At 40.6% G+C, this 25,609-nt stretch overlaps 1 protein-coding gene across 1 annotated transcript in view; it reads left to right on the forward strand.

The window, feature by feature from the left end:
- CNTN5 (contactin 5) overlaps nucleotides 1-25,609 on the forward strand; it is a 998,629-nt gene that overhangs the window by 771,706 nt on the left and 201,314 nt on the right. The window contains exon 9 of the mRNA XM_084613389.1: nucleotides 15,305-15,407. Within this exon, the coding sequence (XP_084469515.1) occupies nucleotides 15,305-15,407 (103 nt within the window). The remainder of the gene's footprint in view (nucleotides 1-15,304; nucleotides 15,408-25,609) is intronic.

Here is a 25,609-nt window from a genome sequence, read left to right on the forward strand (position 1 = left end):
GCTAATAAAATTTGCAGATTACAAAAGGTGGGAGGTATTTCCAATAAGGAGAAGCACCAGAATATCAGACAAGAAGTTTTGGATGACTTTCAAAACTGAACAGAAATGGGATGAAATTTAATAGTGCAAAGTGCAAAGTCATGCACTTAGGGACTAAAACCAGGAATTTTTGCTATAAGCTGGGAATTTAGCAGTTGGAAGTGACAGAGGAGGAGAACTGGTCGAACACAGAATGACTTGAAGCCACCAGCGTGATGTGGCCATTAAAAAAAAACCTAATGCAATCCTAGGATGCATGATGCAAGGTATTTCCATTAGAGATAGGGGAAATGTTATTATCATTATACAAGGCACTGGTGAGACCTCATCTGAAATACTGTGTACAATTTTGGTCTCCCAAGAAAGATAAATTCAGGTGGGAACTGATGCAGAGAAAAGTTACTAGGATGATCAGCAGAATGGAGAACCTAGTTCATGTGAGGAGACTTAAGGAGCTCTGCTTGTTTAGCCTAACCAAATGAAGAGTAAGGAGAGAGATGATGGCTCTCTATAAATACTTCAGAGTGATAAACACTGTGGAGGGAGACGAGTTAAGTGCCAATGCTGGCACAAGAACAAAGGGATATTAACTAGCTATCAATAAATTTAGGCTTGAAATTAGACCTTGAAATTAGAAATTAGGTTTTTAGCCATCAGAGGTGTGAAGTTCTGGAACAGTCTTCCAAGGGGAACAGTGGAGGCAAAAATACCTAACTTGTTTTAAGACTGAGCTTGATAAGTTGATGGAGGGGGATGATATGATAAGTTTGCCTACAATGTAATGTGGCCCATCCATGGCTGATATTAGCAAATATCTCCAATGGCTGGTGATGGGACATGAGATGGAAAGGGCTCTGAGTTACTACAGAGAATTATTTCCCAGGTGTCCAGCTGGTGGGTCTTGCCCACATGCTCAGGGTCTCTCTGATTGTTACATTTGGGATCTGGAAGGAACTTCTTACAAATCAGTTTGGCAGAGACTCTGGAAGTTTTTTTCTCCTTCTGCAGGCACAGATCACTTGCTGTTATGAACTAGAGTAAATGGTGGATTTTCTGTAACTTAAGTCTTAGATCAAGATTTGAGAACTTCAGTAACTCAACCAGAGGTATAGGAGTGGGTAGTAACAGGAGTGGGTAGCTGAGTAGTTCTGTGGCCTGCATTTTCAGACTAGATGATCATTATGGTCCTTTCTGGCCTTAAAGTCTATGAGTCTATTGATCAAAGCACATGACAAAAAAACATGAGTTCATGTTTTCCTGATCCTGGTGCTCACAATGACTCCCTCCTTCTATGGCCTTGGCCAAGTCACCTTCAGGGGACTGTAACAGGGCACTGGTCTTGGCTGGCTGAGTCATGTGACCAAGTGCTTCCTGTCAGAAGGAACCTGCACAGTCAGAGAGGGTGAGGCAGGGTGTGGAAAAGGTCATTTTTGCATGACCCAAGTCAAGTGGGAGGTCTGGCAGGGAACACAGGGGAGAAGGTTTTGGAAAAGTTGGACAGCAGGTTCTGGGTTTCAGAAAGGAACTATATTGAGAGTTTATAAAAGATTTGCTTTAAGTTCATAAATTTATAGATTATAAAGCCAGAAAGGTCCATTATGATCATCTAGTCTGATGTCCTATATTACACAGTCATAGGACTTTCCTGAATCAATTCCTGAATCAAGTAGAGCATATCTGTTAGAAAAACATCCTGTCTTGATTTAAAAATTGCCAGTGGTGGAGAATCCATCACAACCCTTGGTAAATTGTTCCAGTGATTAATTACCCACCCTGTTCAGAATTTGCTACTTATTTCTAGTCTGAATTTGTCTAACTCAACTTTCAGACATTGTATCCTGTTATATACCTTTTTCTGCTAGATTGGAGAGCTCTCTCTTATCAAATATTTGTTCCTTGTGTCGGTATTTATAAACTGTGATCAAGATACCCCTTAACCTTCTGTCTGTTAAGATAAACAGGCCGAGCTCCTTAAGTATCTCACTGTAAGACATGTATTCCAATCCCTTAACAGGGGCAGCATAGGGGGGACTTACTGGGGCTATAGCCACCCCAATAGTTGCCTTAGCCACCCCTCCCCCAAGCCACCCTTCTCAGCGCAAAGGTCAAACATTACGCAGAAGTAACAGTGGCATGGTATGGCATGGCCACCCTTACTTCTCCACTGCTGTTGGTAGTGGCACTGCCTTCAGAGCTGGGCAGCCAGAGAGTGGCGGCTGCTGGCCGGATAGCACAGCCTCCCTCTCCCAGCCCTGCAATTTTCTAGCCCACCTCAGTCCCAGCCCTGGAAAGAGGCTGGCGCTGCCCCTGTCCTTTAATAATTTGTGTTGCTCTTCTCTGGACCCTCTCCAATTTATCCACATCTTTCTTCACCTGTGAACCCCAGAAGTGGGCACTATTCCTGTAGCAGTGGAGTTGACATTGACCGTTTTTCATTCAATTAAGAAAACCCTGAAATTCTGCTACTTTGGGGGGCTTTCCTTGACCTGTTGACCGCTCGTTGACCATTGGTTTGCTGGGAACCACTCAACTTGAAATCTAGCTCATATGCAAAACTGAGTTTAAACTGTTTCAGAGTCTACACCTGCACCTATGTCATTTTTTTTCTGGTGTGGATTTAAATATTTTTTCCATTTACAAGGGAAACAGTTAAGTGACTCCACATGAAGTATTGTCAAAAACACAAAGTAAACACTAAAAAAAAATCTAATTTAACGATATTCATTAGGTTATATGTAACTAGTTGGTACATTATTTTTGGTATCGGTCATCTTTTAGATAATGATTTCCCTTTATCCTTTCAACCTCAATTTCTCCATCTGTAATATGGAGTAAAATGTGAAATCCGTATTGCTTTTCTGTATTTTTCTGTGTTCAGTAATGTGGCTCCATCTTCTAACATTTCTCTTGAAAATTATGTAACAACCTGCTTTTAAAAATCATATATTAACTGTCTCCATTAGGAAAATCACTTCTATTTCCCTTTTAAAATGCACCACCACAGTCCTTATTAATAAAATCCATCGTCCAGTATCTTGTAATTGTACATAAACAGACTTTTTCATACTGTGCTGTGCTGAGTATTGTTGAAGTTGAATCCCTTGGTTTGTGCTTTGATTTAACATTCTTACATGTCAAAGGAGCGTATATCTTATTGGTCATATCAGGAGATTGGGAATAAAGATTTATAAATATTTTTGAAAAGGGCCTAGTATGGTCTGGCTCAAATCTGATTTATTTCAAAGTTCAGGAACGTTTGGATATGGGATTGTATTTGAGGCATAATGCTATGTCTAATAAAGCCTGAAGCTTTAAGCATTGCAGTTTGTATCTTGAGGTATGATCGTCCCAGCTTTTCTTTCAATGAGACATGGTGTTTCTTTTTCTCTGGATACTGTGGTGTTCTGCCATCTTTATCAAATCAGCTAATCAGGAATAGATTATTTCTCTCCTGAGTAACATGCATGTGTCAGGAATTCACACTTAAATATGGTATATTAAAGAGAATGATTCTAGTATTTACTAACATCATTTAAATAGCCAAAATCGTATTGCACAGAAAGCAAGAACCAAAACTAGAAGATAAAGATACATTATTAAAAACTATCAAGCAGATTTGTTCATGCTGCTGGAAAGCTTTTTTTTTTTTTACAGAGATAAAGGTAATATAATAAATATATGATTGCCCATTCTGAGTATGATGTCTTCTTGTCAGCAGAAGTTATAACATCATCATGAAAAAACACTGAAAAGGACCATTCTGTGCACATATCCCTTGGTTCCTGGTTATTTATCTCCTCCATCCATCCAGATTTTCTCCCTTACCTCTCCAAAGCCTTCATCCAGCAAAGCTCGGAAACATATGCTTAAATTCAAGCATGTTAGTAGTCCCACAGAAATCACTGGGATAAGTCACATACCTAAAATTAAATGCATACTGAAGGACTTTGGTGGATCAGGATTCAAAACTCCAATTTCAATCTCTATATTTCTTATACTTTAAAAGTGTAAAGAAAAAAATAGATAATGCCTATTCTGGAGTCTGCAGATGATCCTTCAGATGCTTCTTGTGCAAAAAATCTATACTTTTGAGCCCTTTCCCATTGGCTTGCCCTTAAGCCAGATTTTCTAAATGCGGGTACCTAAAGTTAGGCAGCTAACTTCCTAAATAAAAATGGCCTTATATTGGGCTTTAACTTCTTCGTCTTCTATATGTGTGTAAAATAAGAATTTAATAATAATATGTTCTTCTTATGGAGTTGCTGGGAGGTTTAATTAATGCATATTTAAAGGAACTGAGTAATGTGAAGTATTATTATGATGATTATAAAGCAGATGATTTCAAATTCACTAGTTTGACTGTATTTATAAAACTGTGTTTTACCTTCCAGGTCTGTTCAGAATCGTAAACCTTTCTGTACATACCTATGTGACAGCTTTCTTTGCAGTGTGACATGATGTCCAACTAAGAATGTTTTGTCAGTTCAATGATTTTGTCAGCATAATGAAATAATCTGATTGTGAACAGCAGGAATTTTGCTTAGGGTTAGAACTACTGCAGGTTTTATAACAAGGACACTTTGTTGCTTTGGGCTGTGAAATAATAGGCATTTCAATAGCTCTTGCTAATGGAGAGGGGGGAAAGCTTGTGTTAGCTTGATCTTTATTATTAAGGAAATGACTGTGTATTTGTACTTTAACAGCGATATGAGGCATTCCAACAGAAAAGTACTTCCTATTTAGAAAGCTCTTTCCAGTTTAATTAGATAACAGTGAATGTTAGAGCAATCCTAGTTTCTATCCTTATCAATTAGGACTTAGTGAAAAATTGCACTCTGTGTATTGCAGCTATTTCAACATTTTTGGTACATGAACAGGGGAACATTTTTTTTTAATGCATCAAATAGTTAAGTGTAAGTTTCAGGGACATTGGAGCTGGAGGTCATTTTCAAAGTACAAACTCTACATTATTTACTGTAGAAGGACTGTATCTGTCTAAACATTTTAAATGTCTCCTCACTTAGGCATCTGAGAACCCTACATAAATCAGCTTCTCCCGTCTGGGGAGGTCTAGATGAAATAATAAACTTCAGTTTGAGTAAGATTCATAGATTTTAAGGCTAGAAAGAATCATGATGATTAGGGCCATACCATGATATTGGTATTGCCACCCTTACTTCTGCTCTGCTGCTGGTAGGGCGCTGCCTTCAGAGCTGGGCGCCTGGCCAAGAGCCACCTCTCTCTGGCCACCGAGATCTGAAGGCAGCGCAGAAGTAAGGGTGGCAATACCAAGACTTCCCTAAAATACCCTTGTGTCCCCCCTGCAATTCCCTTTTGGGTGAGGACCTGTAATTTGAGAAATGCTGGTCTCCCCCTTGAAATCTGTATAGTATAGGGTAAAAGCACACAAAAGACCAGATTTCACGGGGGGAGACCATGACTCTTGATAAATTGTTCCAGTGATTATTTGCCTTTATTTCCAGTCTGCCTTTGTGTAGCTTTAACTTCCAGCCATTGGATATTGTTATATCTTTGTCTGCTAAATTGAAGAGCCTGCCATTATATATTTGTTCATCAAGTAGGTACTTACGGGCTGTGATCAAGTCACCCCTTAACCTTCTTTTTCAGATAAATAGATTGAGCTCCTTGATTCTCTCACTATAAGGCATGTTCTCCTATTCTTTAATCATTCTCATGGTTCTTTTTTTAACCTTCTTAAATTATCTATATCTAAGGCTAACATTTTGTCATGAATATTTTTGGTAAAGGTCACAGACAAGTCATGAGCAATAAAGAAAAAATCACAGAAGCCCATGACCTGTCCCTGACTTTTACTAAAAATATCCATGATAAAATAGGAAGGGGCTCGGCAGCTGCAGGGTGGCTGGGAGCCCCGGGGCCTCCCACTACCCACTACCCATGGGAGATCAGAACTCTAGGAGCCCCCTCCACCTCTGGTTCGGAGCTGCAAGCTCCCCCTGCCTCCTCCCAGGCAGCTGAGAGCTGTGGGAATCCCCCTGTCACTGTCGCAGTGGGGAGATGCAGGTTCCCCCTGACCCCACCCCTGCAGCGGCCAGGGGCTGAGGGGTTTCTCCTGCCCCTCTCACGCAGAGTTGGGGAGCTGTGCTGCCCCCCTTCAAGGTGCCACCTGACGCACTGAGATACTGCTGAGCCTCCCTGTTCTGCCAGCCTGGGCCCCCTTTAACCTCTCTTACTGAGCCAGGCACTTAAGCCTCCTCTAGTACACACACACAGGCAGGGCCACACCCAGCTGAAGGAAGACGCAGACACTGAGATCAGCTCTGGGAAAACTCAATTTAAGGGATTTGCTCCAAAATTCAGGTGCCCAACTCCCTTGAAGTGTAGACCCAAAGGTATATTGTCTTGCACTGTATAGAAAAATCTGCACAGTGCAAACTCATCAAAATTCACCCTCTCCCCCAATGTGAAGAGAGATATGCACAACTTCTTCCCCCCTCTCCCAGTTAGAAATTGCACAAAGTGGGTTCAATAATAAACAAAACACATTTATTAACTATAAAAGGCAGATTTTAAGTGATTATAAGAGGTAGCAAACAGAACAAAGCAGATTACTAAGCAAATAAAACAAAACACGCAAACTAAGCTTGATTCATTAAATAAACAGGTTACAAAATGTAATTTCTCACCCTACATGTTGAATTAGGCAGGATGTAGAGTTGCTGTAACTCAGAGTTCCAGTTATTTCTTCTTATAAACTGGATCCAAGTCTCAGTCTGGACTCACCCCTGACTTTCCCTTCAGGTTAATTCCTTTGTCCCTTCAGGTTCTTTCAGAAGTCCTTCTTCTTGGGTAGACAATGGAGGAGAGTCCCTATCAACCCCCTCCCCAGCTCTTAAAAATGATTTACCTAAGGCAGGAATCCTTTGTTTGATCCCCATGCCCCTATAGTGGAAAAGTACCAGTAGTGTCCAAGGTGGTATTTTGTATCAGATGACAGGACCACCTGACCTGGTAGTGTCAGAGCTAGGAGGACACCTCTCAGGAAGGAGAGATTAGTATCTTCACAGTCTTGTTGTCTCTGCTGATGGGCCAGCATCCCTGTCTGACTTTTTGTACCTGAAGGGCTTGTTGTGGGTGTTACCCAAAGTAGCATCATTTGAAATATAGATACATGGTTAATATTCCTAGCTTCAGATACAGAAATAATACACGCATAAAAATTGGATAATCTCATTCAGTAAACCGTAACCTTTCCAATGATATCTTACATGAGCTATCTTGCTTGAAGTATATGTTAGTCATGCCATATTCATATCATAACCATATTTCTATGAAGAATATGGGATATAGCATCACACAGGGGTCCCCCTGCCACCATCGTGGTGGAGAGCTGAGGGATCCCCCTGCCCTCCCACCGCGGCCAGGGAGCTACGGGGATCCCCCTGCCACCACTGCGGCTGAGAAGCTGTGGGGATCCCCCTGCTGCCCATGGTGGCAGGGACCTGCAGAATACCCCCCTGCCTATGGCAGCTGGAAGCTGCAGGGAACCCCCACTGCCTGAGGCAACTCAGAGCTTGGGGGTTCGCTGCCTCAGGTGGCGGGGGTACCTCACAGCTCCCTACCACTGCAGGAGGCGGCAGGACCTTGCAGCTCCCAGCTGCCAGGGCTGAAGTCACAGAGTTCTTTGGAAGTCAGGGATTCCATAACTTCTGTCACCTCTGTGACAAAATCATAGCCTTATCTATATCCTCCTTGAACTGTGGACACTAGTATTGCAGCAACAGTGGCACCATTGCCAAATACAAAAGTAAAATAACCTCTATACTCCTATTCAAGATTCTCCTGTTTATGCATCCAAGATTAACATTAGCCCTTTTAGCCTCAGCATTGCAGTGTGAGCTTATGTTCAGCTAACTATCCATCATGTCCCCTAATCGTTTTCAGATTCATAGCTTCCCAGGATAGAGTCTCCCATCTTGTAAGTATGACCCACATTCTTTTTTCCTAGATGTATACATTTACATTTAGCCTATCACAATTCATATTGTTTGCTTGTGCCTAGCTTACCAAGCAATCCAGATTGCTTTAAAAATTCAGCCCATCATGTATCATGTATTCAGCCCATAGGACTGAATTTGTACCAGTGAGCCATTGCCAGGAGAGGCATTGACTTCAGTGGGACAGCTCAGGTTATTAAAGATACACATATGCTTAAATAATTTTGTTGATTGGGGACTAGGATTTTAGATCATAAAGCTCTTGATCTGATGTAGGGGTGAAAGAAATCAATATTGGCCACTGCCGCTGTTTGATTATCCAAAAGTTGCTGCAAATTGAACCAGAACCCCAAATTGTGGACTTTCAACACAAATTTTGGACACACTCCCTCAATTAGAGGAGCATTCAGCAACTCCTTGACTTTCTTACCACAACCCACTGTCATCATCTCATTCTTCTCAGGACTGAGCTATCCCACTGTCTGATGTGGCTCACAACCATAAGTGCCTACTCAGGACAGAAGGTCAAAAACAGGGCAGGCACCCCACCCTCATGGTGAACTCTATAATTAGATTTCACCAAGCTAGTAACAAATATAAACTCCTGGATCAAAATAACAGTCTTACCATGGAGTCACATGCCAGAGAAAACTGGATTTAGTGATAAATGGTCACTTACTCCAAAAATCACACCACATTCAGGTTGCTTCCAGTCCCAGAAGAGAGTCACTTACCCCAAGTCAATCACTACCCTAGGTCTTACACCAAAGACAATAGGTTAAAGCAAGCAAACCTATACACACAAATGAGTTACCATCTAAATCCTAAGAGTGACAGAGTTGTAGTGATCTGTCAGTTCAAAGTATCTTTCAGGGAGGACCCAGGAGGCAGCCCCTGGAGATCTCTGGCTTTTGTTTGGTGTCTCTACACAGTCAGAGTCCAAACATGAATAAATGGAAAAATTTCCTGTGACTTTCCTGTATTTCCTTCATTCAGTTTCCAAGTCCACACAGGGCAAGCTTCCTTACATGTAGCATTTCCAAGGTGTGATAGGGCCATGAACAAACCCTGTGTATTGTGATGTTCCTTGATGGCCCCTCTGATTTTGATAGTTCCTCTGGATAGGTAAGGGCACGAGTCCTAGGCCTGGATTCACAAGTTCAGAGCAAGCATTTTCAAAGTTATAAAGCAATGTTTTATTACATGTTTTCTTATAGCATGGAATAATGACATTACATGTGAGATTAATGCAGGCAGCAATTAACAAGCATTTCATAGAGTCTAAACAGTAAATACATTCTAAGACTAATACCTATTTTGAGCAAAACTAACATGCATCTTTCACATTTTCAACATCTTTCACATTTGGCTGACAGTGGTTAAACAACTTGTATTTCCACACTGCTTTTTATAAATATTTAAATACTAAGTTATAAACCAAAGAGCATTTTTTCTCCACTGTGCAGTTTTCAGCAAGATTAGTTTTCTCTGGAATTTGCATTACTAAAATCCTACTGATATTAGTTCAGAAGCCACCGTCCAGTCAGGCGACAAATGATACAGTATTTGCCCTGAGTATTCTACTAAACAACTTGGGGACTTTAATGCACCTCAGAATAGACATTTCACATGCCCTTTCCAAGGGCCATCAAAGGAAACATTTATTACTAAGGAAGAGGGCAAGGAGGTTCGAAGTGAAAATACTATTTTGGAAAAATATTGCAGAACATGGGGAATTGGCTATGCAGCTTACATTAACATCAATAGTAGTTAAATCCCACCCAATGTACTGAAAATTTCCTTTTTAGTGTGAGATGAAAATGTTTTGGGTGTAACGCTCAGATATGAATATCCCCAACACAGTCAGCCTCATTTCTACCAATATGATTTACACTGTGTGAGCACTGCCAATATAAGCTTCTCTATATAGGGTTCCCCCATGCAAGTAAGTATTTAGGGACATTTAAAAACTCAGATTGGCTGAAAAGTCTCTAAGTATTCATTTGTCATGAAAAGACAACGATGATTTTACTCCGCCTTACGTCCCCAACCATCGATGTGATCGTGTGTAACAAACAATGCGCCAACATCCCTGCCTCGGATGAGAATAAATGTGTGATCCATTAGGTCATCATCTGTTTATTTTTAAAAGTCCCTAAGTGTAACAGACCATAATGGTATCTCTCTACTGTCGGTGCCCACGTGCTTCTAGGAGCCATTTGCTTTTCTGCTTTTAATGAGAATGTGAAATAGGCAAAACCACAGGAAATTAAAGGAATTTGGAAGTGAACAACTGTATCAGACATATGTAAGCAGGTGGCACCCCCCACCTTGCAGCTCATGGAGTGTGTGTGTGAGAGAGAGAAAGAAAGAGAGAGGGAGAGAGTTTTATGGTTGTTTTTATTTTAGGGAAACTCAGGCAGAGGGAACGTTTGGACCATGACCTGTGTGAATAGTTCAGATTTTTCCCTAAATAACAATAAACCTCTGCCTAGTCTTCTCCAGGTTTGGCTGTTCCAAAGGTTCCTTCCTGCAGTTCCTCTCTCTCTGGATCGCTAGCTCTGTCTGTCGCAGGGCATGGCTGCAATCGCAGATGGAGCGCGCCGGGAGGCAGCCGCAGGGAAAGCGCTGCTGTGTGTAGCGAGTCACCAGAAAGTGTGCTTTGTTTGTAACTTTTCATCTCTCTTCTGCTCTTACTAGAAATCACTTAATCCTATGTTCTTTGTTAATAAACTTATTTTTTGGTTTTGCTACAGACCATATCAGTGCTGCCTATTAAAGGGATGTGTGAGTCCTCAGCTAAATGAACAGGTTGTTGGTGTGTACTGTCTCTTTAAAGGAGCAGTGAACTTAGTAAGGCTCTGTGAGTGCGACAGTCAGAAGGACTGGTTTTCAGAAAACTCAAGACTGGGAAGGTGCTGGTGCTAACCCGCCAGGAGTAACCAGGCTAGTGAATGCCAGGGTGTGGCTATTGTGCTATAAGAAGGCTGATGGCGTCAGGCTCTGAACCAAAGCTGCACAGCACAGAGGCACCCAAAGTAGCAGAGCAAGTGGTAACACAACCCCCAATTTGTCACCATGCTCTCAACGGAGAAACTCTGTGAGACGCAGAGGATGTCAGGAGAGATGAATGTTGATCCTCAGTCCTAAAAGGAGGGGGCTGGAATAAGCAAAGGCCTGCTCAAACTAGAAGGAAAAGGGAAAGCTAAGTTTAGAATGAGTTTAAGTTTTGATTTTTTTAACCTGTATCTCTCTGCATGTTACATTTCTATAAATGTATCATATCTATTTTTTAATATGCTGTGTTGAGCAACTGCATTTCATATTGGTCACAAGCTCCCAGAGAGTATGACTGGACCTAAATCCAGTTGGGCCAGCTGAGGGAAATATGATTGGTGACATGAGATGTTATAGCCTAGTGATCCAGTCTAACGTGGTATGAACCATGGATTGCAACTCTGGGAAAAGTGCAGACAGAGTCCTGTTACTTGGAAAGAATGCTCATGAAGAGACAGAAGGAATCATAGGTGCATCTTACTCCTGAACCATAATATTTGGGTCCTGTGTTCTCTGCAGTTTCCCTGTTATTCATTTCAGAATTTCAGTTTTTTCTGTATGTGCTATTAAATTTTTGATCCCTGCAATACCAAAGCCACACATACAGTGTAGATTTAAATTTCTGATTTGATAACTAGAGCTGTCTAGTTGACTTAGGAAACACTTAAACAAGTATCCAAAAAAGAGGCACGCTTATAAGTTTGAAAATGATTGACTTACACATTATATATGCAGTCTATATTTGTTAAACTTTCAAGTTTATTTTATCACCTTCCTACATTTATGATACAAATGAAATGAAACTGCAGATGAAAATGCAAATCCTGTCTAGATTGCTGTTCCTGAATCATAGTGACCAGAACAGAAATAGGAAAGAAAAACAAGCTGGAGGGAGGTACAGCAGTCACACAGAGCAATTGTACTATAACATAGAAAAACAAGGCCTTGATAAATTTGCCTTTGATGCTCAGACAAATCTAGCAGCCTCCCTGAATTCCAAGATCATAAATAATAAAAATGAAAAATATCCTTTTGAAATAGTAGACTTTCTTTACTTTTCCCAATCTCCTCTCACAAACAGTGTTAACCTGGTGGAGTGACAAAGGATAGCATAATACTTCTGCTTGCGTCTCCCTGTGAGTGCCTGCAGTCAGGATGACCCATTGTTTTTATTACAATAACTGACATTAAGATGACATGGTACAAAATATTGACAGATCAGCATCTCCTTAGGACATGACCTGAATGTGTCAACACAAAATATCTGATACTTGCGTTTACACAGGGCAGTTGCAATTAATGGGTGTTTGTTTGAGTGAAGGCTGAATTTGGGCCTCAGAATTTGACCAGTTGTATCTTCCAAACCAAAGGATTCCTAAGCACTGTACAAACTGAGAGACAATGATTATTTCATTCATTTTGAAAGTGCAGCCACTTCAGAAGTGAAACAAGGCAATTGTTTAATAGCATACAACAACAAATCAGCTTAGGACAGAAAGTGAAGAATCACAAATTCAGGAGCATTTTAGTTAGTTGGCATTTAATTGCCCCTCTTGGAATTTGGCCAGCACACTGAAATTAATGTTCATACTTTTGCAAAAATAGCACTAAATCTTTTATTATTGCAAGGGGTCAAGACCTTGGTTTTGCACTGATACAAAAGACAGTCTCTCTACAACAGCATAGTGCCTATAAAACTGTGCTGGGACAGGTTTCAGAGTAGCAGCCATGTTAGTCTGTATCCACAAAAAGAAAAGGAGTACTTGTGGCACCTTAGCGACTAACACATTTATTTGAGCATAAGCTTTCGTGGGCTAAAAGCCGATTCATCAGATGCATGCAATGGAAAATACAGTAGAAAGATATATATATATATATACACAGAGAACATGACATTGATTCAGTACTTATTTAGAGACAAGAATGTATCAACATCACTTCCTGCAGTACCTAAATATTTATTAGCAGTTTCCCATTCAAGCACTGAGCTAACTCATAAGAATGTCAGGACATAAGAATGGCCATACTGGGTCAGACCAATGGTCCATCTATCCCAGTATCCTATCTTCTGATGGTGGCCAGTGCCAGATGCTTCAAAGGGAATGAACAGAACAGGGCATTTATTAAGTGATCCATCCCGTTTTCCATCCCCAGCTTCTGGCAGTCAGCTGTTTAGGGACACCTGGATCATGGGGATGCATCCCTGACCATCTAGGCTAATAGCCATGAATTTATTTAAATCTCTTTTGAACCCAGTTATAGATCTGGCCTTCAGAACATTCCCTGGTAATGAATTCTGCAGGTTGACTCTGTGTTGTGTGAAGAAGTACTTCCTTACGTTTGTTTTAAACCTTCTGCTTATTAATTTCACTGGGTGACCCCCTGGTTCTTGTGTTATGCGAAGGGGTAAATAACACTTCCCTGTTCAGCCCTATTTAGCTTGTGAATTTTGAAAGGAGTACAGCATATGGGTGGTGTGGTTGTATATAAATATATTTTAGTGAAAAGCAATCCAGTGCTATTCATAAAGCAACATTATGGAATTAAGTTGTCTGGGTGTGGTGTATGCAAGAACAATTGATGCCACTAATGTATGTCTTTCTTTCAGTTAGATAGAAGATATACTTTCCTTGCTATTATTCACATATCAGAAGTCTTCAAGTATTCTAACTAACACTAGGCTCCCAAAATGAATTTAAATGCACATTTCCTAAAACAATTAGTAAAATCACATGTACTCTGCAGGGATATCAGGCCCCAGCACCTCTCCCTAACTCCATACCACATGGATAGAGGAGACACAAAGCAGGACCTGCCAGAAATAGAGCCAGCCACTGGGAGCTGCAGGGACAATAGTCAATTACAGCAACAGAATAATGACCCAGCTGGAGCCCCTTGCCCTACACCCTGTGACATCAGTGACATCAGTAAAGGGCTTTTACCATTCAAACTCTAGGCATTATTTTCTCTCTGCAAATTGGTTGTTTGTTCCAACCACCTCTTGCCATTCTACCTCTCTCCCTCTCTCTCTCCCCTCTGCAAGGTTCACTCTCTCTGTCTTCCATGTCTTCTCCTTTCTCTTCTCTCTGTATCTCCCATTCTTTCTCTCCCTCAATATCCCTCTTTTGTTTCCTTGTTTTGCCTCCCCCGGCTCCTATTACCCACTCTTGAATTCAGTGGGAATTTTTCCATGGGCTTTGGACCAGCCCCTTAGTCCTATTACTGCTGCATCTTTGATAACCACCTAAATTCCCTTTTTCCTCAATTTCCCCACGATCAAGAAACTTGTCCATGCCTTGAGCAATCCTAACGTGGTTAGTGTAGCTTTCCCCTTTGGCCTCCCCATTTCTCAGCTATCTCCCTCCCCAACCCATATCTGCAATCTAACTAAACCACGACTGTTAAAGTCATACTCCTCGCCAGCCACTCTGTCACAACCTCAGTCTTTGAGTCATATCACATTAAAACTCCTCACCTCACTTTACATAATCTTTCTCCATTTACTGCTCTCATTTCCCATTCCTTAACTTCTCTCAATTCCTCTTGCAAGTCAAATTCTGCTGTCAGTTATACCTAGAGTAATTCCAACAATTCCAATATCTAGTTTATTAAGAGGCCCAGAATGTCTTTACTGTACTTCTTTAACAACACTGAGCACATTGTCAGCATTTAAATAAATAATGATAGCCATGCATCTGAAATTTTAGGAGGGCTTTGTGAGTTTGTACATTATTTTCGATGGGAAAGACACATGCTTTCACATCATTTGACTGCTTTCTTACAAATGTCAGGATGTCCTTGATATAAAAGGACATCTTATATTGTCTGGCTAAGAGGATATGTGCTAAGTTTTTGGTTGATTTATCCATTCTAACCACCCTGCATCATTAAATGGACAAAGCTCTTGTACACGAAATTTCCCAACCCTCCAGAATTGATTGTACATGGCAATCTTTTGAAATATAATTTGAACCCATATTTGAGGAAATAAATCTTTTCTTTTAAAAGTGCTGCTGTTTTAAGAGCACTGAAGATACCATCGAAAAGGGGATGAATAGGATTTGAGCAGAGCAAGTCAAACTAATGTAAGTTATTTCCCCCCCACCACAGGCTTTATCGCTGTATAGCTATTAACAATCACGCCACAGTAGTTTTCACAATAAAGTCTCAGGTTTGGAAAGAAGCAGTGACATTCATTTTATTTTTAAAGACCATTTTTTATTTCCCAGGTGTGATGGGGGAATATGAGCCGAAAATTGAGGTCCATTTTCCTTACACAGTTACAGCTGCTAAGGGAACTACCGTTAAGATGGAGTGCTTTGCGCTGGGCAAGTAAGTACATATTCTTCCATAATTAGACACCATTGTTTATTAAAATGTGACACATCTAATTTTTGGTTCAGTTATTTTGCAGGGTTTCATTTTCACAGAAACTCCTTGGTGCATATACCAAGTTTTTATAAGACAGCTAAGTGGGAATTGACTAAGTAACCAATTATGAATTCCCTACCTAGCCATTCCTACAGACAATAATATATACAAGTTTAAAATGTGCTGGTTCAACATATAAAGTAGTTTTTTTTAAATGAAAAGAAAAAAATTGTCATCTGTATTCTATTTACCACACATTTTTCCTCTGCTACTTTTCTCTGCTTGCTAGCACAAATCAGGATATATAATTCCAGTGGTGTTTGTTGTTGTTTATTTGTTTTGTGTTGATTTTCCCCTGCAAAATCTCTTAATTGAAAAGAAAACAAGATTATTGTGTAGTTACCTGTTCCAACCTGGGACATAGATTCTAAATAGAAACAATAAAATAATGTTCCAAAAATATATGAGCCCAGGATTACTTTTGCATCCTCTAAATTAATAGTATCATCTACTTCCCTGTAAAACCGCTAATTCATGGTGACGTCAGTCATCTTAGTTATAACCGACCCGCTAGCACTGCCAAAGTTCTGGGTTTCGTATCTCACCTTGGCTAGAATTTTGTATGCAGGTGAGTAGACTGGTTAATGAGGAAATGAGGGTATTTAGTTTTTAAACATAACAAGACTTTGCAGTTTTATAGCTCCTTTAATCAAGAATAAAATTACCTCAGGGTACTTTTTTGATGATACAGGATGAGGTTCATAATGTTATTAAGGGGAATGCAGTTTTTGCCAGAAGTAAAGTGAGGCTGGGATAGTATATGATCAGACAGAGCAGAAAAGCACTGTATGACTCGGAGAAAGCATCTTCTCTCTCTCTCTGGATAGTGACATAAGCAGCTAGAGATGGATAGATATGGCAAAATGTTTGATAATTACGCACTGTGATAAACTCACTGTGTGTGCGCGTACTTACGTTCATGCATGTGTGCACCACTGGCTTCTACTGAATCGAATCAGAACTGCTTATCTGTGCGTTACAGCCTTTTTGCTCCAGGTAGCATCACAGAAGAGACAATTCTCAGTTGTAATGAATGTCTAGATAATTCTTTATTCAGGCTGCTGAATGTCGGCTCTCCTTTCTGGCTTTCTAATTCATAAATCGTTTAATCAGATAGGGTGTCCTTTACGCCTGGCTAGGATTCAGCAATAATGAAAGGATTGCTAAATATACTACACTGTACACTCCTACAGCTAAACCAAGATTCTCCTGTAGCTCCACTGGTAGGGCCTTAGCTTTTGGAATACAGTAGAACCTCAGAGTTACGAACATCTTGGGAATGGAGGTTTTTTGCAGCTCTGAAATGTTCGTAACTCTGAACAAAATGTTACGGTTGTTCTTTCAAAAGTTTACAACTGAATATTGACTTAATACAGCTTTGAAACTTTACTATGCAGAAAAAAACTGCTGCTTTTTAGCCACCTTAATGTAAATGAAAAAAAAGCACAGAAATAGTTTCCTTACCTTGTCAAATCTTTTTACTTTTAACTTTCCCTTTTTTTTAGTAGTTTACATTTAACACAGTACTATACTGCATTTGCTTTTTTTATTTTTTGTCTCTGCTGCTACCTGATTGCATACTTCCGATTCTACTGTACAATTATTATCCCATCTGATTCTATAAAGTTCTGAGCAGCCATCTTGTACCGCATAGCAATCATAAAATCCTAAGTGGCCATATTTGCTGAAGTGAGGTATTGAAATTATACTAACATTTTTGAAGGAAACCAACATCTTTCAGATTTTGAATATATAATAGGGTTATCCAAGCCAAACCACAGCATATATACATGTTGATCTGGGAAGAATTTGGGCAATATATTTGTCTGGATTGCAGTACTAGCTGCACCTCTGTCCCCTTTGTGGTCTCTCTAAGTGGATCCCCTCAGGTGTCAGGCCTTGTGCTTCTCCCCCTCCTGGGGTGGAATTCCTCAGTTCTCCCACTCTTGGACTAGACCCTGGGCTACAGTACCCTGTGCATCAACCCTGCTTACCCAGCAAATACACTTGGGTTCAGCATCTATGGTTCTTACCTTTGGCAGTCTGTGATCAGTGGTATGCATAGTGACCAGACAGTCTTCCTAAAACAAAAGTATTATTTTCTTTACCACGGTAAAAACAAAACATTTAGCAAAAAAGGGTTTTAAAACAACGAACTGTCTACACTCATGTCTTACCTAAGGCGTACCATCCCCTGATCACTTAGGCAGGCCTAATTTCCTTCAGGCCCCCAGTGTGTGTCTCGGTCAACAACTGCCTCCCTCTCACTTGAGAGAGTCCCTTTTTAACTGCCAGAGTCCTTTTCATCTTGTGTTCCAGGGTGTTTTCATGTCCAGCATTGTCTCTTAATAACCCTAAAGTATTTATCAAGCGGTGGTTTATCTTGAGACACTGTACTCCTTCTCCTTGTTTTTCCTCTGACAACCCCCCTATTTCTAAACCAACATATTCATACAGTAAATATCCTGATAACATCTAATATTCATGAATTATTACAGAGCAGCTCCAATTCTATTGCAGTTTAGAAATATCTCCATTCATACCCATATTTCAGAGCAAGGTGTTGCATTTTGTTTTCTTTTCAGTAACTTTGTCAAATTTGTGCATAGTTACTCATCACAATACTTCACACTTTGGATAGATTGTCTTTTTAGAGCATTGTACACACCTTGATAAACTAAGCATTTACATTGGAATTGGTATCAGCTGGTTTGAGAAATCTTACCAAGCTGGAAAACTATTTTTCTGTTTTGTTTTGCTTAATCCTAGAGTAGGAAAGATATCTCATGGAGTGTCTTTCAGCTGGGATCTGTGTTCAACATGGGCCTAATTCTGTTGGTGCTGTGCAGCCTCCACTACCATTGAAATCAATTATATTCAATGGATGTTGAAGGTGTTGATAAGTTTAGCCTCCATATAGGTGAAAACAATGGTTTGGAGAGCAAATACTTTGGGATGAAGTATGCAGGGTAAGTAATTTGTTATATGTTTTACGCGATGGGCCTCAAGCAAGAGGGTGATCGGGTAGGGGAGTGGGGGATGCAACAGCTCTAGTGAGATTTCCTGAAACATTGAGACAGATGAGGAAGTATGCTGCTCTCCAGAGACCTGGTGGCTCCAGGTATTCTTGCATCTGCGGTACTAACTACTTTTCTGCTGTGTTGATAGTTGGCAACCAGACTCCTGTAGTCTCTTGGCTACCTTAGAAACAATAACCATTATGTATTTTTTGAAAAATTATTGCTGGAACCAAAATGTAGTTGCTGACTATCTCTGAGTCAATTGTCGTCTTCTCAGCAAAGAGGATGCATACAAAGTGTAGTCTCTGACAATAGACACTGACAAAGAAGAAAAGCTTCTCTGAATACCTTTCATCCTGAATCCCAAGATTTAATAACTTCTCTCAAACAAGTCAGTGGGTGTTCAGGTAACCAGAAATAAGGCTGACAGCAGATGCTTTAATTACTCCACGTCCAAGTTGACATTTGGGGTTAACCTGTAACAACAACAAAAACCCTGCACCATCAAGCAGTTTAAGATTATCTAATAAACCACCCCCATCTGCTAATACAGTACTGTAAGGGGCAGATCTTTTTATTGTGCACATTCCTTATCGTGCTTTCCCAGCCATTAGCACACAATCAGATCAGTTGTGCTGAGACTGCTTTCGACCAGATATAGTATTATTACATGAATGACATTTCGGGCCTCATCTGACACCTGTAGGCAGAGGTGGGAGGTAAAAAGGCATCACATTGTCTATTCCTTTCCATTTCTCCTATTTCTTATTCCTGGTAGTTTCAGCAAATCTTTTCTTGTTTCACTCCATTGAATGCTCATTAGGGAACTGAGGCTGTAAGTAATTTTCTTCTGCTTTTTTTGCATTTTTAGTGCAAATACAGAAACACTGGTTACTACCAGTCCCTAAACCAGTGTGCTCCTGTTTTTCCTCATGCTTTAGCTTAGCTGTCTCAAATAGTTGCTCTTCTGTTGCATTGTAACTGTGAGAATGACAAATATTCCTGAGAGATTTCCTGCGGTAGGCAATTGGCAAGTATTCCTGAAAGCCTGGTCTTTAGTTACAGAATAATGATTTATTAATAGTGTTTATTTGGAACTGCCAGTCACTAAGGGCTGTTGGAATTTTTTAAAAAATGGAGTGGTGTTGCATTTATCAATCAAACTAAAATCAAATTACTTAATTGCTTGATTGACAGAAGGTCTCAGGAAAGGATTTAGTCCCTGGGCCAAGCAGTCAATAGGGGAAACTGCAGTGGGGACCTGGGACATGAGTATCAATGCCAGTTACTGGTGGCCTTTCCTATAGTGAGGAATTATCCTATATGAGTACAAGAGAGAAATGACTCAACGTTTCCTGTTATTATTAATAATTTCTATTGTGTTGTGCCTAGAAGCTCTAATCACGGACCAGGACATCATTGTGCTAGGCCAGGGATTGGCAACCTGCAGCTCCTGAGCTGCATGCGGCTCTTTGGCTGCCTCTTGTGGGCAGCTGTTTTTTGAGGGGGTGCAAGGTGCAGGCCTTACCCGGGAGGTGCTTACCACAGGCGGCTCCCGGCCAGCAGCTCAGCAGTGCTCTGGCCCCACGTCGCTCCCGGAAGCGGCTGGCTGCTGGTATGTCTCTGTGTGCCCTTCGGGGGGAGGAGGGCAGCGGGTCTCCCTGCGCTGCCCGCACCTGCAAGCAGCACCCCCGCAGCTCCCATTGGCTGGTTCCTGGCTAATGGGAGCTGTGAGGACGGTGCTGGGGGCTGGGGCAGCGCACGGAGCTGCCTCCTCCCTGTCAGGGGCATGCAGAGATGTGCCAGCAGCCAGCCTCTTCTGGGACTGGCGTGGGACCAGGGCAGGCAGGCAGACTGTTGTAAGCTCTTCCCGGCCAGAGCCTGAACCCCCCACACCCCAGCCCCCTGCCCCAGGTCAGAACCCCCTCCTGCATCTAAACTCCCTACTTGACCCCCAACCCCTTCCTGTACCCCAATCCCCTGACCCAGCCCAGAGCCCCCTCCTGTTTATATTCAAATTCAAGTGGCAGAAGTTGCATTACAAGTATTGGTAAGTAGTAATAACTTTAATATGTTCAATTATTATTAGTTGATAAATTCTAATTCTATAAGTAGCTTTGTGTGTGATGCGGCTCTCGAAATATTTTGGTCAAAGACAAAAACCAAAAGAACCCTGTTCTTCTTTGAAAGGTTGCTGACCCCTGTGCTAGGCACTGTACAAACAGAACCAAAGGCAGTCCCTGTCCTAAAGAGCTAAAAATCTATCTAAGATGACAGATGACAGGTGGATACAATAGTCAGGAAAAAAGGTTTTCATCTACCTGCTGCATGTTAATGAATATATTTTGCTTTAGTGTGTTTTTTCAACTTCTGCTGAGAATGATTCCCTTTTGTGAAACAAGTTGCATTTATTGCATGCATGACATCACATCTCCTTTACAGGACACCTTTGTGTTGTGATTACCTCCACATTTAATGAAAATACATCTGGTCCCTGATGTTTCTATAGTTATGTCATTTTAATTCTTCACTTCAGTTCTTTCACTGCTCTTTACACAATAGCTGATCAAAATTATCTGCTTGAAAAGGTTTTTTTCTGACTAACTATGGCCTTAAAAGAGAAAAAAATCCAGAACTTTTCACACACAAATTTTTCAACATCTGCCACATTTTCAATTTTATTCACTAGTTACCATAACATTTTTGCTATATTTTTATAATTGATATGTGTGACAGGTTCGGTCACAGAGACTTCCTTGGGACTGTCACACAACGTGCTGAAATTACCTCTGAGCCCATTTTCCCTACCAGCTTGGGACTCCAGAACTATGCCTTGTTGAGCCAGACACACTAGCCTGCTGCAACCCAGACCCAGGGTCTGGTCCATGCCCCCAAAGTTGCCGACTTAACGGAAAACGGAAAACATCTCAGCATGTTACTTGTCTCCACCCAGGCATCCAGTTCCCAGTGGGATCCAAACCCCAAATAAATCCATTTTACTCTGTATAATGCTTATACAGGGTAAATTCATAAACTGTCCGCCCTCTATAACACTGATAGAGAGATATGCACAGCTGTTTGTTCCCCCAGGTATTAATCACTTACTTTGGGTTTATTAATAAACAAAAAGTGATTTTATTAAGTATAAAAAGTAGGATTTAAATGGTTTCAAGTAATAACAGACAGAACAAAGTAAGTCACAAAGCAAAATAAAACAAAACACGCAAGTCTAAGCCTAATACATTAAGAAACTGATTACAGGTAATATCTCACCCTCAAAGATGTTCCAATAAGCTTCTTTTACAGAGTATATCCCTTCCTAGTCTGGGCCCAATTCCTTCCCCTGGTACAGTCTTTGTTCGATTAAGCAGACATCTCAGGTGGAAAGCAGGGTTTTTCCCCTTTGTCCTGCTCCACCCACTTTTATAGCTTTGGCACGAGGCGGGAATGTTTTGTCAATGTTTTGTAATGGAAAAGTACCAGATTTAAGATGGATTTCATTATCAGGTGACATGGCCACATGTCATAGAATCATAGAAGGTTAGGGTTGGAAGGGACCTCAGGAGGTCATCTACTTCAACCCCCTGCTTGAAGAAGGACCAATCCCCAATTTTTGCCCCAGATCCCTAAATGGCCCCCTCGAGGATTGAACTCACAACCCTGGGTTTAGCAGGCCAATGCTCAAACCACTGAACTATCCCTCGCCCCATGTCACTGTAAGACCCCTAGTCTCCATTCTTCCTGGGTTGGTCCACACATACACAGAAAGGTTGCAGGTAAATAAACCATTTACAACCAATTGTCCTAGTCAACAGGAGCCATAAAGATTGTAAACCACCGTTAATGGCCCACACGCTGCATAATTACAATAGGACCTCAGAGTTATACTTCATATTTTTAGCTTCAGATGCAAGAATGATGCATGTATACGAATAGGTGGAATATATTCAGTAGGTTATAACCTTTATGATACCTTACAAGAGACCTTTTGCATAAAGCATATTCCAGTTACATCATATTCACACTCATAAGCATATTTCCATAAAACATATAGAGTGCAAAGTCATGATATGTTAATTAAAATCATGTTCAAAATTGTTATTGAACATTTTCATTTGCTTAAAACACAAACATTAATAAAAAAAATGGGTCCAATTCAAGCTTTGAAAAAGGAACACTTTGAAATTTCTGTAAAACAGAGTTATTGTTTTTCAACCAGAACTAAGTTTACACTTCCTTTTAGGAAGCACAGTTTTCATACCCTGCATAAATATAAATATCTATTGTTGTGATCAAAGTCAAGTCAATTTCTGGCACTAACCTTGCTTTTACCCGGTTATCACTTATAGTACAATAATCCGATCTGTCCCTCCCTCTCTCTAACTAGTCCATCTGTTGACTATTTAAATTGACATGAATTAATTTTATTATGTAGATCTGCAACACAATGGTCAATGGTTTTATTTTGTGCTTGGTTTGTTGTAAAGAAAATGTACCTTTCCCAAGTGACAGATTTGTGTATGGATCTCAGAATTCGTGACATTTTTGAATGGCTCTGTCTTTCCGTTCACAGTCTTCACAGAATTACTCTGGTCCTGCCACTTATAGTAGGATTTCATCTTCTACATTTTTTCTTCAGTAGCATTGGCTTACAGGAATATTTCAAATTAACAAGTTCCTCTAGTTCTTTGCCCTCATACTTTTTCAAACTGAAGGACTCGGTTGGACTTTATTTTATTCCATTTTTATCAAAGATTTTATTGGATATCACATAGTAGGAGTGTAACAACCAGATGTGCTGGCCTTTATATCCTAGCCCTAGACACATGATCTGGATGAAGATTACATGAAGAGGGCTTCCAGTGGCTGCTGTCACAGAGAGCATCCCCATGTTTGGCATTTTCTGACGTTGTAGTATATCTATTTTGTAAATGTGAGTTCAGTGTTATGATTTTAACACAGGGCTTGAAAGCAGTAGATAGAAGAAGTGAGTTTTTAGAAAGTGCCTTGAGGAGAGCAAGGTTGATGGCACAAATATTGACAGAGAACTAGGTTTACCCAAGCTGATATATACAGAGAAGTAAGTTACACCCTTCTATATAGAATCATAGAATCACAGGATTGGAAGGGACATCGAGAGGTCATCTAGTCCAGTCCCCTGCACTCATGGCAAGACTAAGTATCATCTAGACCATCTAGGTGTTTGTCTAACCTACTCTTAAAAATCTCCAATGACGGAGATTCCACAACCTCCCTAGGCAATTTATTCCAATGCTTAACCACCCTGACAGTTAGGAAGTTTTTCCTAATATCCAACTTAAACCCTCCTTGCTACAGTTTAAGCCCACTACTTCTTGTCCTATCCTCAGAGGTTAAGGAGAACAGCTTTTTTCCCTCCTCCTTGTAACAACCATTTATGTACTTGAAAACTGCTAGGATGTCCCCTCTCGGTTTTCTCTTTTTCAGACTAAACAAACCCAGTTTTTTTTCAATCTTCCCTCGTGGGTCATGTTTTCTAGACCTTTAATCATTTTTGTTGCTCTTCTCTGGACTGTCTCCAGTTTGTCCACATCTTTCCTGAAATATGGTGCCCAGAACTGGACACAATACTCCAGTTGAGGCCTAATCAGCGCAGAGTAGACCAGAAGAATTACTTCCAGTGTCTTGCTTATAACACTCCTGCTAATACATCCCAGAATGATGTTTGCTTTTTTTTGCAACGGTATTACACTGTTGACTCATATTTATCTTGTGGTTTAATATGACCGCCAGATCCCTTTCTGCAGTACTCCTTCCGAGGCAGTCATTTCCCATTTTGTATGTGTGCAACTGCTTGTTCCTTCCTAAGTGGAGTACTTTGCATTTGTCCATATTGAATTTCATCCTGTTTACTTCAGACCATTTCTCCAGTTTGTCCAGATCATTTAGAATTTTAATCCTATCCTCCAAAGCACTTGCAACCCCTCCCAGCTTGATATCATCTGCAAACTTTATAAGTGTACTCTCTATGCCATTATCTAAATCATTGATGAAGAGTGCAGGACTCTTCTCTTGACCTCTCGAGGTCCCTTCCAGTTCTATGATTCTATGATATGGAACAGAACTGGACCCAGAACTGATCCCTGTGGGACCCCACTCATTATACCCTTCCAGCATGACTGTGAACCACTGATAACTACTCTCTGGGAATGGTTTTCCATCCAGTTATGCACCCACCTTATAGTAGCTCCACATTGGTTGCATTTCCGTAGTTTGTTTATGAGAAGGTCATGTGAGACAGTATCAAAAGCTTTACTAAAGTATACTGCTTCCCCCCTATCCACAAGGCTTGTTACCCGGTCAAAGAAAGCTATCAGATTGGTTTGACATGATTTGTTCTTGACATATCCATGCTAACTGTTACTTATCACCTTATTATCTTCTAGATGTTTGCAAATTGATGGCTTGATTATTTGCTTCATTATCTTTCCAGGTGCAGAAGTTAAGCTGACTGGTCTGTGATTCCCTTGGTTGTCCTTATTTCCCTTTTTATAGAGTGGCCCTTTATTTGCCCTTTTCCAGGCTTCTGGAACTTTCCCGTCTTCCATGACTTTTCAAAGATAATCACTAATGGGTCAGATATCTCCCCAGTCAGCTCCTTGGATGCATTTCATCAGGCCCTGGTGACTTGAAGACATTTAACTTGTCTTAGTAATTTTTAACTTGTTCTTTCCCTATTTTAGCCTCTGATCCTACCTCATTTTCACTTACATTCACTATGTTAGATTCCAATCACCACCAACCTTCTTGGTGAAAACAGAAACAAAGAAGTCATTAAGCACCTCTGCCATTTCCACATTTTCTGTTATTGTTTCCCATCCCCATTGAAGAATATTTTCTTGTTACCCTTTATGTCTCTAGCTAGTTAGATCTCATTTCTAATTTTGCCCCTACATATTTGTGTTATTTGGTTATATTCATCCTTTGTAATTTGACCTAGTTTCCACTTTTTGTAGGACTCCTTTTTTATTTTTAGATCATTGAAGATCTCCTGGTTAAGCCAGGGTGGTCTCTTGCCATAATTCCTCTCTTTCCTACGCAGTG

The sequence above is a fragment of the Lepidochelys olivacea genome, assembly GCF_965140295.1.
Source record: "Lepidochelys olivacea isolate rLepOli2 genome assembly, chromosome: 1".
NCBI lineage: Eukaryota > Metazoa > Chordata > Testudines > Cheloniidae > Lepidochelys > Lepidochelys olivacea.